The sequence below is a fragment of the Capronia epimyces genome (genome assembly GCF_000585565.1).
Source record: "Capronia epimyces CBS 606.96 chromosome Unknown aczIQ-supercont1.1, whole genome shotgun sequence".
Lineage (NCBI taxonomy): Eukaryota > Fungi > Ascomycota > Eurotiomycetes > Chaetothyriales > Herpotrichiellaceae > Capronia > Capronia epimyces.
Window position 1 is genome coordinate 1,587,897 of NW_006912904.1, and position 13,771 is coordinate 1,601,667.

Genomic DNA, 13,771 nt, shown 5'->3' on the forward strand with positions numbered 1-13,771 from the left:
TTACGCGAGCAACTGCACACATAAGTGTTACGTAGACCAGGTTCCTCAGGGAGCGCTTGGATGGGAAAAGAGGAAAAACCGGAAAACCCGAATTAAGGTTTTGACACTGCCAGTGGAGGCTGATCTCTTGACTTGTATCAAGGTACAGTTTCAGCATAGATATCACGTCATTGCTGAAATGATGCAAGAACGGAATAGCCTGGCAGAGCATAACTGCTGCGGCATGCGCTGCTTTCGCTGGATCCAGGTCGCGCAACTTGGCTCGCACATAAGGTAACATGTCCAGTGCCGCGGCATGAGAAAACATCGTATTTTCCACAGGAGAAAGTTCTGGTGAGATGACTGTTACCAATGGAGCGCTTGGAGGGCGGATCAGTGCTCTCCATGACGTGGTCCGGCGGCAGATTTCGGTATGCAGCAACTTGTAAATGATATCCACAACATATGTAGTGGTGCTTGTCCATGACTCTGCTGGTATCGCCCCTAACAACCGTATCTTTTTTTCATATGACCACGGGCGAGTCAAACATCCAGGTACAGGGCCGAGGGCCAAGCGCACAGCAGCATCATGGTCTGAAATATTGCACGATTCCAGAAGCTTGCGTGCACGCTCGTTGTCTTGCAAGAAGTCCTGGGCGCTTCGGTGGATGAAGGACACTTTCACGAGGCTGGCATCTTTGACGGCATCGGGGACACCATCAAAAACCCAATGGTCGTCCAGGGAAACTTGCGTAAAACGGGTCTTCGGTGATATTGTTGTCGGACTAGAACTCCGTACCACGCTGCGCAACTCGACCAGGTGCGCACATCTTACCACAACGTTGCTTCTAGTCCGACAACCATATCATTCAAAGTCGAGAAATAGTGGTCGCCAGGTTTTTCTGGAACTAGCAGCAGGTCTTCTAGCGGCTGCGAAGCCACGCCCAAGTCAAGTAGAGAGAGGACTAGACCGTTTCTGCAGGCAAAGTCAATGAGTCGAAGATAAGGCTTCGGATGCTTTGCATAATAGTCGTCCTGCCGCTCGAGGAGATGTGTGAACAGGTCGTGCATCTCGCGTGGGGATTGTTGCACCCGCCGGTTGAGGTCCTCTTCGTCATCTCCATGATCTGCGGCATTTCTAAGATCCTCCGCTACCATATGGGCCCACAAGAAGACCCCCTCTGCACGCGTGGCAATCTCGCCTGCAAAACGAATGGCGCGGGTCCCCTGAAGCCTGTGGCGGCAAGCTATCATGATGTCGTTATAGTTCAAGTCCTGCAATTGAAAAGATGGGCATTGCTCGAAGGCCCTTCGAAACGGACCCTCCGGACGACTTGAACAACATATTCTGATCTGAGGAGAGCTTTTAGAAAGCGATTGAATTGCGTCTAGCAACAGCTGGCGGCCTTTGTCGACCTCATCTAGACCATCCACCAAAAGGATATAGTTGAAGTCAGAATGCTGGAGCGCATAATGGAACCAGGATTTCAACTCATTGTCTGTCCAGAATCGAGATTGGGAACCATGTTTGGCAAGAGCTGACCGGAGGCTTTGTGGGGCAGTGCTATCTGTGTTCTCACGAATCTTGACTGCAAGGTTTTGGTCGACATCCAAAATCTGGAAGCACAACGACCGCCAAAATCCCTGGAGAGACTTGAGCAGAGGGCTTGAAGCGGGCCGGAAGAACCAAAAGCTGAGTAATCGGGTGGGCCTCGGTGTAGCCCATCGTATCCGGATTGATTTGTCTATGCATTCCTTCCGCAGATTGTTGTAAATGAAATCCATGAGAGAGGACTTCCCGGATCCTGGCTTTCCATTGACCCAGAAAACACCCACACCACTCTGAAGCCACTCCACAAGCGCCTGTTTTTGAACCGGGTACGTATCAGCTGCGAAAACCCAGCGATAGGTTGTGCCGAAATCCCCCACTCGGCCCTCTATCATATTGCGACGCTCGTTCATTTCAGGGAACGCCAAGGTATCGAGAAGTCGGTTCAGGAGAGCGTCTTGCTCCTCTTCTTGCATATAGTGCAATTGCGCCTGGTGTTGGGCCAAACTCGCCTTCAGCTGCAGATCCTGGGCACTGAGATGCGCCCTTACGTTTGTCTCGGATCGGCCAATGAAGCAAGGGACGTCAGTTGACAGCATATGCATCGTTTGCTTGGATTCAACATCTTGTTGATCCAAGCGGGTCATTATATCTGACGTGGAGACCTTGACTTGTGCAATAGTTTCGTTTGTCAGTAGCCGCTGGCTGGATAAGACTTGGACAACGACAGCCCTCTGGCCGTCTGAGAGTTTTTGGAACTCATCTCTCCGAGTCAGGTCGGCCTCGCCAGATTTTATGCTGAGAGAAATGTTAGCATCGGGGCGGGCCATGGAGCACTTCAGCGGGCTTGGATCCCAAAACTTTCTTTGCCATGAATTCTTTGTGAACTGCAGACATATACAGAGACCCCAACGGACTGGACGAGGGCCGAGGCTTACTAGAGATCTTTCAAGATGCCCGACCGTAGTGCGGTATCATAGCGTCCCAGTCTCCTTTGCAGAGTCCGGATGGTCCCTCTCTTCGCAATGGTATTTATCGCGGCCCTGAAATTCCCACACAACCTTTGTTTGTCCGAGACTTTGAGAGTATTGAGGAATTTCCTGAGCTCATTGGCAGTTGTAGAGACATCGTGAGCGATGGTTTCCAGCTCGGGAAAGCGAGAATACGGAGCCTTCTTCTCGAGGGTTGCTTCAACACTTTGATTCGCAGATGCAATGTTAGTAGCATACTTTTCGATCTCATTGTTCTCATCCAAGGATCCTCGCTTGTGCAGTTGTTTGCATACGAGCACTACCTCGACGCAGTGTTCGACGAGCTGAGCGACATTGCACCCGAGGGACAGTGCAGAGATAGGATCCATGGACGTAGTCAAGGAGGGCCGTCTCAGTGTCGAAGGATAGGAGCATGCTTGATATGATGGGCGCCGATGGTATGCGTGCGGTGCCGACCACGACGGCCGTACTTCTGAGGTGCATGCTGTTGCAACAAGGAGGAGGAGACGAGGGTTTGAAGTGCCGGTCAGGCTGGTGCTCGCGAGGTACCCTGCAGTCAGGCTGCCGCTGGGCTGAACTCTGAATGGCGGTGTACATCAAGGGCAGAGGTCGCCATTCGCCGGTGTCTACAGTACCATGGGAAGAAGATTGCAGTATCACAGCAATCGTATTCGCGGGGAGGGATGTCGTCCAGACAGGGCAGGACTGGTAGGTGACTGGTGCACCCAACCCCGCATGAGCCTGCACCACCTGGCAGCCTGCACCCTCAGATTATGGAGAGACTAGGGAACCACGCCCCGAGCCGCCCCTGATGCCATGATTGCCATCTACTACTGTCTCTACTATTACTAGTAAGATCCTAAGGCTTCCCTAATGCTGTCAAGGAGACTAAGATGGCTCCTCAGAAATCATATGGCGCAGAGAAGAACACGGTTGCTGTCTATTCCAATGCTCTCTGACAACATAGGTGAATATATATGTTACAGGTACCGGGATAAAGACCAGGTCAGTTCTTGATCAAACCCAATTCAAACCCTCTCAGCTAACTAATGCCCCTACGGGCCACTCAGGTGCCCCGAAGCCCGTCCATCATGGTCACTCACCGGTTGCATCAACCCCGCCACAGAGACAAGGGCGCGAGAATTGGCGTACATCCAGCAAGACTGGGACAGGGATGGTTTAAACACCGCCTATCATCTGGTTATCACGGAACATGACACATACTGATCAATTGGTTGCAGAAGAGAAACCCTTATCGCGAATATTTCACCTTTGGCGGTAGCGGCAGACCCTGGGAATCTCAGGCCTCACATACATCTGGGGACTTAGTAGATCAGAGGAAAGTCAATGAAGAGGAACAAAATCTCTATTGAGAGACAAACACTGTACTGGACTCGAAAGGAGACACCGACCGTCTTGCACTTACAAGCAAGCAGCTTGGTATCGAATGCTAATGCTGCCTCGGAGAGGGTGCTCGGAGAGGGACAAAACGATACAACTGGCCCCAATTCCATCAGTTCAAGTAGGGCCGCCTTTTCAAGTGGTGGCAATTTCTCTCGACGGCAGACTCGCTGCCCCTTGTCACTGCCTTCCCCTGTTCAGCCCTTGGGCACTCACCAAGAAATCTCAAGGTTCCAGAACATTCGTCAGTCCAAATGAGAAGTCGCCCACAACCTGTCCGGGTGGATCATGTAGTAACAAGGAAGACTCGCCGAGTCAGCCAAACGCCAATGCAATAGACTTAGCTGAGCTTTAAATCCGCGCTTGGTCGCCGGTCAAAAAAAAGGGCTTCTGTGCTGAAACTGAATGCTTTTTGCGCCACCAAATAACCGACCGCCTCGATTGGTTAGTCCGAAAGCCGACGGGTGCGCTGCTGGTCTAGACCATGATAGTTTTCTGGGCAGGAGTAAATGTGTATCTGGCCAACAAAGCCATCTTCTCTTCCGGACTTGTCTCGTTATCAGAGTACACCAACCTGGTTGTTTTGGGCTTCTCCTTATCTTTGTCTTTCTTCTCCGCCTTGTCCTCGGTGGTCTCTTCCTTGGCAGGGGCGGAGGTGGGCGGGGGTATTTGCGGTGGTGCTGTTGCTGTTGCGGCTGTTGCGGCATTGGCATCCGCTCGCTTCGAGGCACTCGCAATCAAATCATCTAGAGATGAAGCATTTTGGCCATCATCGGCAGATGAGGGGGTTGGCAGGCTGGCAGGTGGCGGATGTTGCGCCACAGGATTCGGCGAGGCTTCGTGCGAGCGATGCTGAAGTACAGTATGCGTTTGAGGAGCAGGAATCTGGCCTTGATGCATCTGCTGGAATTGGAAAGCATTGACAGACGGAGCACCAAATGCTGGTCTCTGCGGCAATCCTGGAGCACTAGGTAGACTTACACTGCCAGTACGAACTGGTGCAGGGAAACTGCCATTGGTAGTGGGAGAATGAGCTCGTTGTGCCAAATGCATGGGTGGAGACTGTTGATGAAACCCTGGTGCTGGCGACACTGTGCCATATGGACGAGGGGGCAGGCCAGCCTGGCCATGATAAGACTGTCCTGCATATGTCGGCTGATATGGGGGAGGTGAAAAGCCAGGTTGTGGTGGGTAGCCCATTGGCGGCTGTTGTTGCTGGAATAATGGCTGCGGTGGCTGGGCATACGGTTGGTGCGGATATGCCACAGGTGGAACTTGACCATAGGCTGGTTGTCCGGGCTGTGGCGTTGAGGCCTGCGCGTAACCTACAACAGGAGGCGACCCAGCAACTTGGAAAGTATTTGGTGCTTGATAGGGAGCAGCAACTGCAGCTGGAGCTTGGGTGAAAGAAGGAGGCTGACTGTACGAACCGTTTGTAGTTGGTGCAGTGTATGGTTGCTGGTAAATGGGATACGCTGGAGAGGCGGCCTGGACGCGAGGTTAGCTTTATTGACCCGACCTAGGTTTCTTGGGGACTTACCGAAGCTGGTTGAGGTTGGCTTTGCCCTAGAGTCGGAGGGTTCGGAGTGTCGCCTCCACTGCTTCCTCCATGCTGCTGCTCAGCGGCCATTTTCGCGGCTTTGTGCTCCGCTAAACGCTTCTTGAGCTCCGAGACCGACTCGAGTTTTGGTTTCTTGGGCGCATTAGGACCCAGGCTGCCTTGGGCGAGCTTACTACCACCTGCCTGCCGCTCAGCTTGCTCTTGGTGATAGGCAGTCAGGACGCGCTGCGCGTGTTGTTGAACGATATCCTCTGGAATGCCTTCCATGCCAAATATCTCAATATCCAGACCAGCCCGGTTCGGGAGAGCGTTGTCCACTGCCGTCAGGTTTTCTTTATGGACTTGACTCATGTGCACACTCAACCCTGTCATTTCGTTAAGCGCTGCCAGGTGAGAAAGGAAGACGGGGTTGACATACCTCCCGCAGTGTTCAAGCGACGCCCACATCTTTCGCACTTGAAATGTTTCGCCTTCTGATGGTTAATCAGGATTTTAAGATCATCGAAGTCGCGTTCACAGTAATAACACCATGGCCGGGAGAGGATCTCTTCGACATCGGGATGATGACGCTTCTTTTTGGTCATGATGAGCCGAGACGTGGACTATTCAGAGAGGATACTGATGCGAATGTGGGGAAACGCTAATCACCCGCGAGGATGGACGAAGGGAGATAGATATAGCACAAACAATTGCACCGTGGCGAGTGGCAAGAAAGTGTTGAGCGTGAAGTGAGAAGTGTCAAGTCGAGGTCAAGCAGCGCAGCCTGTGGAAAAAGTGGCTGGCCGGACGTCCTCCTTGCCAAGGCCGGGAAAAGGTAATGCCGGCACCGAAGGGGTAGCCTTGCTACAGCCTCATTAACCACCACGGCATACAGGAGTACGGATAATACCCAATGTATCCGTACTGCCTACAGGAGTATTCTGGACAACCAATGGTTCGAAGAACAACCACAACTGGAGGTTGCCTTATTTATAGGTAGTTATCAACAGAATTTTAGCGACCGCGCATCACCTGCCTGAAAGACGTGGGTTTCTCGACTCCGGCTGTCCCAATTCCGGGTCCCTGCATCATATCAAAACAGCCAACCTTTCCCCTTCAGGTGCTTGTCCGCCTCGTTTTCCGTAGAGACCGCCTCTTTGGAGGCGTGATGTCATCCACAGTGATTGAATCGCTTTCCTCCTGTTTCAAACTTGCTCTCGAGCACAAGCTGTCATTCAACTCGGTATCGTTTTGCCACGAGACATCAGCTTGTGTTCTCGATCCCTGTATCATCTCCATATCGGAACGGAGAGGTTGATGATCATCATCTTTTCCTTTTTCTTCCTCTTCTTCCTCCTGGTCCTCCTCCGCCTCATCATGATTCAATGGGTGTTTGACTTCCAGCTGCCCTGATCTATTCCATTCTTTCTTTGTTCCAACAGCTCGCTTCACTGTCTCCCGAGCTCCTAGCACCTCGATTGTCCCGTCAATTGGTGCAGTGGGAAGTATAATTCGGCCATTAGCCGACCGTGCCTTGGGCTTCGTCGGTGCTCGTTTCGGCTTTGAAGTTTCGTCGGGCTGGTTGTCCGGTAGATTTTTTTTACCTCGAGGTCTCTTGTCCTTATTCGCCGCCTTCCAGTATGCCCACTTTTTGAACATGCTGAAGCTTCGGACTGGATTGACCCCATTGATGATCTTTTCTTTCCAATCTTCAGCCTGGTCTGGATCGTCGTGTAGCCACAAGTGGTCATGCTTGACTGCCTCGACTAATTCTTCATCTGTCCATTTACGAGCGCGTAATGAAGCCGGTGACAGCCCTTCCCAGGATGTCTTGGCCGTTCCAGAAGCCGGACCATCTTCAGTTGCGGACGTGCTCATCGCCGACTCTTGTGCCTCTCTTGCCTTGGTGTACTGGTTTGGGTGTGGTTGTTTTGGTTTGCTTTGAGTATTGAGTCTCTGGCGTTTCGCATTTGGTGTGTCTTCACCGCCGTCGACTGCAGGGGTATTCGCTCGCTTCTGGCCAGGGGTTGACGGGCTCGATGGAACTTCCGACACCTCCCGCGTGGGCGGATGCTTCTTCCCGTCAAACCGGGTTCGGGTCAGACGCTTGTCCACAGGCTTGGATGGCGCTTCGCCCGAAACCTCGCTCGTTGGAGTCTGAGGTCGAATGATTTCACCATTCTCATCGACGTTTCGCCTGACATATGTAATGTTGTACTCGTCATGGTGAGTCTGCAGCTTAGGAATGAGGGATTTGCCGTCTTTGACGACGGGAACCCAGCCATCGATGTTCTTTGGGTTTCGGGCATTGGCCAACTTGGCTTTGTACTCCCGCTCCTTGGGGACAAAGCCACCTTGTTCGAACGGTTCCTGGAACAGTCGCACCTCATGCTTTTCGCGTTCAGTGAGATCGTCGGCATGCCTCAGGCCCGGGATGCCGGCATGGAGCAATGCCGGCCGGTTCGGATCGTACTTGTAGTTGTACAAGGCGGCCTCCTTGCGTTCATTGAAAACGTCTTGCTCCGGTAGCGCCTGAGGGTTCTTCGCATGATTCTTCCCTTTGAGGTTTGCGATTTGTCGTTCCAAATCCAGGTATTCGTCCTGGGCCTGTTGCATGGCGATCTGGTTGTTGGCACTGGCGGCGTACAGCTGTTTTCTGCCAAGGGTAGTGATATTTAAGAGAAATGCTTGCGGGTCATTCAGCGGTTGGAAGCCATCCTCATTCAGCTCTTCAGAAGTGTAAAGCTCGGGCCGGGTAGAGTCGCCAAAGGCGGATTGCCAGATGGAGTCGATATCCATGACAGACATGGTAAAGAGAAATAGAAACAGCGGCTTGCTAGCTGATTGTCCCCTCCATACAGCCGATGGGCAAATGATGATACAGTGGTGCACAGGGTACTTGTTCAAAATCAAAAAGACCGAGGGTTGGCAGAAGCACTAAGGATAAAGGTTAAAAGACCAGGAGGAGCCAGGGGAGAAGCTGTGGGTGTGGCGGGAACACCTGCTTTTGTGTCGAGGCCAGACAATAGAAATGCCCCGGATGCGACTCCAGACAGTCAACAATATGAGTGAATTGATTGTCAATGCAAAGGGTCTGGCAGAATGGTTTGAAGCCAGCGGCCCGATGGTGCTGGCTGAGCGAACGCCATCCTCAGCACCGCATTAACATAATACTACATACGACAGCCGGCCTCGGCCAATCAGCGTCGCCACGTCCGCACTAACCCAAGGGGGAAATATTTCTTGGCTGGAAATTTTCAGTGGGACGCAGAGTACGGAGTACGGAGAATACCTAGTAGGTACCTACCTAGGGGTACGTAGTATTTACTCCGTCCTATGTTGAGATATGGATAGACCTCTAGCTGCTGGCTATGTAGTACCCTGCCCTGGAGTAGGCGGGATGATGCTATACCATGCCACCGCATGGAGACAGACGTAGACGCTTTCTGTACAACCACAGTATCTGAGCATCTCGGAATGCCGGCACACGCTCGATCGGAGGCGGACGCGGAGGGTCATTGGACAGTCCATGTCCTGACCACTAGGTACTTGGTGTATCCTCTACTCTGTACACATAGTGCATGATCCGCTCGGTCTGTTCATGCTGTCGCTGTCGCTTCCTGGCCTTTTGCCGCCCGTTCCCTCAATCTCTTCTTCGTCTCCTTCTTTGCATCCTCCACCCAGGCATCATAGCTGCCGTCCTTGAGCTTCAACCCGACCACGCCCTTGAGGACCTCGCCCGTGAAGCCGACGAAATTGTGTCGGCGCAGAGCATTTTCCCAATCCCACTGCGCTCGTTTCCGTCTCTCTCTCGCTAGGCCCTCGTAGTCCTGAAACTCCTGAGCCTTGATTCTCAAATCCTGACAGACAACCATCAGATTAAACCGCACCTCGCCCGGAGGATACCTCTCGATCCGTCTGTGGAGCACAGGAATGATCTTCTCGGGGAACTCGTCGGGGGTGCATTTGCCGTGCGTGATGGGGTAGGGTTGTAGTCCGTCCAGCTCATACAGTTCGCCATGATGGCATGTATAGGCGATGAAATGGAAGACATCCTCTGTCCCCGCACTGGCGTCGCGCTGGGTCTCGTCCGCAAAGGGACTCGACCGTGCAAAGCTATTGTGTGTCTCTCGAATCAGGTCCGAATTGGACAGCGAGTCGCCTATCAGACCTGCCGGGAAGCCGGTTGTAAAGTCCTTGAACTCTTGTAGCGCAGGCCCTATCTCTATTCCTGTCCTCGTCGCGTCTGCACCGGGGGACGAAGCATTGGTAGACTTGTCGTTGTTGAGGATCACCGACAGGATGGCTTGTGTGCCGCAGGCGTTCTGGATGATCTGGGCTGCAAAGAATAGTCCTTCTTTGTCAGCCGCCACAGTGTCGTACGAGCCGTCCAGTGGAGCATCCTGGTTCTCAGAAGATGAACCAATCCATTTGAAGAGAAAGATGACGCCGTAAACGGGGCTGCAAGCAGGAAGCGGCACGTCAGCATCGATCGTAACTGGAGCGTGGTCTGGAAAAGCGCTCACGGCAGAATAAGGCCACGCACGACATTCACGTTACCTCAAAGCCCGAATGGAATCGGCATCTAATGATACCAGCTCTTCGAACTGCACCCCCTTGACTCCCAGCTGCTCGATCAACGATGTGAAGACGCCCTGGCGGGAAGAGTGCACAGTCAGCTCCCGTTTCTCTTTTCCCTTGCGGCACCCCAAAGCAGGAAAGCTCACGTACTTCGTCTGATTCGATGGTGCTCCAGCCACCGGCAGAGCCGCCTTCCGCCATTGTCGATGGGCGGAGAAGAGCACGAGAGAGGGAGAGGTATTGGCCGGAATGAGTGGAATTCTGAAGGGTAAAGGGTACGAGTAGGGTGCGCACAGATCGGTTAAACTGCGCCCGGGTTGGAGTGCTGGTCTGGCGTCCGCAAAGTCGGGACCAAGCTAAAGAACCTGGAGGTTGACACAGTTCGGATTCAGATCAAGATGATTCGTCTGCGTCCGAATGGGTGCATGAGAGAGGAGAGAGGCGAAAGGCGTGCGTTGTCAATGCCGCCCTGGAGGTTCCTGGCGTACAGTAACTCCGTAAGTTCCACCCTGGCAGGCAGGTGAAAGTTAGGTAAGGTACCTTAACTAATTAGTAGGCGTACTAGTATATGTACTCCGTATATGACGTTGATCAAGGACTTGGCTCCCTCCACTCTCCATCACCCAAGTAGGTCAGGTAGGTATACCGGTGTACGGAGTACACAGGACATGCTGTAGGTATAATACTAGGTGACTATGTAGTACCAAATACTCTGTACTTCATATTTCATACTTCATACCCGAACCCTGACTTGACTCTGGAGTTCCCTCGGCCATGTACATCCAACTGCTGCTTGAAAGACTGCATTGAGGAGCAAGAATGGGATAAGTGAGTGCTCATCAATCATTAGTACGGAGTACAGAATAAACCTAACCTCCTCCAATGCCTATACCATCGTATGGCACGGAACTGGTCAGCATCAGCAATCCCGACATCGACCAGCCCGTACGTCTTTCATATTGCAAGTAAGCCTCTTGAATCACCATCCTAAACGTAGCCAACGGGAGATTTCGACTCTCTTACCGGATTGTGCCCGCCCGATGGTCTCCTCTGGCTCCCAGCTGGCACTCCCAAGTCAACGCTTCGCTAATCCGTTGCTGGGGGTGTCCTGTCCATGAATATTCAGTCGCGAGGTTCATCAAGCTAAGAGCTGTCAAGGGGTGACGAACCGAACATTCGTGTCTACACGGCCGTATGCGTTGTACGGTGCTGCAATCTCTCCGAAGTAGTCCGTTTTCGAGCCTGACAGCTCGTGACTACTTCGCGGCTGTTGCAATGCTGTAGATCCGTACATCATGCCCATGGCCTGCGGACTGCCGGAGTCTAGCCTCGTCTCGCTCCACGAATGCGCGCGTCCGATGGAAGGAAAGGATGATTGTCGTCGTAGTCCACTCGGCCCAAGAGCTGCTTGGAAATAGGTCGAGCTTGGAATCGAGAGCCCACTACTGGGCCCATGGAGCAGCGAATTGGTGCAGAGCGATGGGGTGGGAGAGTCGCTGGTGGAAGATGGGAGCAGTACGAGCGGCGCTATGAAGGGACTTCCTTGCGGCGAGTAACGATACAGGCCGACAGCTGGATCACTGTCGTTGTTTGGCCACTGTCTTAGCCGGTACGAGACCATGATTTGGAGTGGTACATCCATCAGAGACAGAGCCACCTGAACGCCTGTATCGTGTGGCTGCGTGAGTCTTCTCGCTCTCAGAGTTTCATGGATGTTCTCGAGGGGGGCCACAGCCAAGCTCCCCAGATATGTCCCGCCGACCTCTGGGAATAGAGGCTCGGTTGCGAGGGCACTTGCGTATAGATGTGACAGCAGAGCCAGAGGGGCCAGATCAGACTCGGCTGACCGGAGGATATGTGTCGGCAGCCAGAAAACAAGATGCCTCAATGGTTGCAGCCGTGCGAAAGCCTCTGCGGATGCTTGCAAGTGCAAATTCTGTTGCAGGTCCTGCAGGTGGTCAGAAAGATGTCCGGCATGTTCCACCAGCTCCCCACTCTTGGGTAGCCGGAGGCGCAACTTGTGAACAGCCGTCATGACCTGCTCCAGTCGGCGCCGGTCCTCATGTGGGATGACGCCTTCTGAAGGCGATAGCGTCGTGTTCGCCGGCCGCCGAGATCTTGCGCCTGCGCGTTGTTCTTCAATATATCCTGCCAGTACAGACTCGCGCAGCCACGGTCTCATTGCGCTCAAGACCTGCAGCTCGTGAGCAAAGAGTAAGGATTTCTTCGCAGACCAAACATACGGTGGAGATGCCTTGCTGTAACGACGCCCAGCCTCGCCTGTTTGTTGTTAGAAGTGGTCATCCTCTCAAGGCTTTGGTCGTACCATTCGGTTGATTGCCACGACAACATGATAGAGGCTGCCAGAATTGGCTCAGAATTGTCTCGGGAGAACCGCCCGATCGCTTCATGGAGTCCTTTTAAAGCCACTCCTCGGTGGTATTGTGCCAGGTTGTCTGTATCCCTATTGTTCGTCTGCCATGCGAGATGAGACGCCGACAAAGCTAGCAAAGCACTCATGGTGAAGTCGTGCGACAGGGCCACGGAGATCAGCCTAGATTCAATATCACTATTAGTCACTTTGGAGAGCCCGGGTGCCCCTTACGTGTCCATTTTCTGCCCCCAGACCGTACAGGTACTGTATCCTCGACGATACATATCGGTCGACATCGTCACAATGTGGTGTATCAGACGCAGGTCAATGGCTGAAAAGCGTGTCCAGTACACTCTGTCTGCTACCTGAAGCTCGGCCAAAGGGGATTTGCCTGTGATACGCCACTTGTCGAGTTGATGTTGAAGGTGCGGGGATATAAGAAGGTCTGCTGACTGCGATCCGTCCAGTTGGTCTTCCCCTGCGGCTGGCATGTCCAAATAGTCACATCGGCACTGGTGCTTAATGCATTTTCCACATTGTGGAAACTGTTCATCGCAGCGGATGTGACGCTTCTTGCAAGTCTTGCATCCTCTCTTTGACTTTGTATGAGTTCTTCGTGGCGGACCCCCTCCAGGACCAGCCAGGCTTTTTGCCAGAGTCAAACTCCCGCCAGAACTGGCCTTGTGGTGAACAGCTCCGGGGTCTGACATATCCCTTCTGAAGTGGTCGTGCAGTGGGACAGACTAGAAGGTGGAAGTAACAAGGTAAGCGCATTAGACTCTGCTGCTGGCTTCCTCTGACTTCAGCACCGCTTCGTCCTCCAGATAGGAGAGAGGTACAGGTCAGAAGGAGGTGACGGGGTAGGGAAGATGTTCGTATTAATGCTGAGGCTGAATGCGAGAATCGACCCCCACAGGAGATTCGCCGGGCGACCCTAGGATGCCTGCGTGATATCGAGCGTAGCCCGACCAAGTTCCCAGAGACTTGACATGGGGATCGAAAGGTGATATTTCATAGCCACCATCCAAACAGCTGTCGTCAGTAGAAGCACACTGTGAGGGTGCGAAACGATGTCATAAAATCAGGGGGGTTAGGGCTGGTGGGAACGGAAAGATTAATTCGGGCTGCCACGAGGAATTGCATAGCCAGAAGGACGAATACAAGAGCTCGCAATAAAAGACTAAGGTTCATGCGGCTGGAAACAATTCAGTCCTCAAGCTACTGCCATCACCGCAGAAGGGCATTCATACAAATCTCATTGTGCAATGGGATGGCAAGGACTCATCCTCGATTTGCTAGGGCTGCATGCCCAGGAGCGATTTGCCTTTTCGATTCCCGGAAACGGACATCTGCCA

General features: G+C 52.9%; 5 protein-coding genes across 5 annotated transcripts; all 5 read right to left on the reverse strand.

Annotated features, from left to right (window-relative positions):
• Positions 1 to 810: 810 nt before the first annotated feature.
• A1O3_00594 (uncharacterized protein) lies at positions 811 to 2,358 on the reverse strand (the record flags this gene model as incomplete). Its single annotated transcript, XM_007730744.1, has 1 exon — positions 811 to 2,358. The coding sequence occupies one exon, from the start codon at positions 2,356 to 2,358 to the stop codon at positions 811 to 813; it is 1,548 nt and encodes a 515-aa protein (XP_007728934.1).
• A 2,040-nt stretch (positions 2,359 to 4,398) lies between these two features.
• On the reverse strand, positions 4,399 to 6,066 carry A1O3_00595 (uncharacterized protein; the record flags this gene model as incomplete). The annotated part of the gene is made up of 3 exons (XM_007730745.1): positions 4,399 to 5,409; positions 5,462 to 5,847; positions 5,901 to 6,066. The coding sequence occupies 3 exons, from the start codon at positions 6,064 to 6,066 to the stop codon at positions 4,399 to 4,401; spliced, it is 1,563 nt and encodes a 520-aa protein (XP_007728935.1).
• Positions 6,067 to 6,577: 511 nt separating this feature from the next.
• Positions 6,578 to 8,269, reverse strand: A1O3_00596 (uncharacterized protein; the record flags this gene model as incomplete). The annotated part of the gene is made up of 1 exon (XM_007730746.1): positions 6,578 to 8,269. The coding sequence occupies one exon, from the start codon at positions 8,267 to 8,269 to the stop codon at positions 6,578 to 6,580; it is 1,692 nt and encodes a 563-aa protein (XP_007728936.1).
• Positions 8,270 to 9,060: 791 nt separating this feature from the next.
• On the reverse strand, positions 9,061 to 10,243 carry A1O3_00597 (ubiquitin carboxyl-terminal hydrolase L5; the record flags this gene model as incomplete). The annotated part of the gene is made up of 3 exons (XM_007730747.1): positions 9,061 to 9,922; positions 10,022 to 10,116; positions 10,193 to 10,243. 3 exons carry the CDS (start codon positions 10,241 to 10,243, stop codon positions 9,061 to 9,063), a joined length of 1,008 nt encoding a protein of 335 aa, XP_007728937.1.
• A 952-nt stretch (positions 10,244 to 11,195) lies between these two features.
• A1O3_00598 (uncharacterized protein) lies at positions 11,196 to 12,562 on the reverse strand (the record flags this gene model as incomplete). The annotated part of the gene is made up of 3 exons (XM_007730748.1): positions 11,196 to 12,236; positions 12,286 to 12,322; positions 12,369 to 12,562. 3 exons carry the CDS (start codon positions 12,560 to 12,562, stop codon positions 11,196 to 11,198), a joined length of 1,272 nt encoding a protein of 423 aa, XP_007728938.1.
• Between the last annotated feature and the right edge of the window lie 1,209 nt (positions 12,563 to 13,771).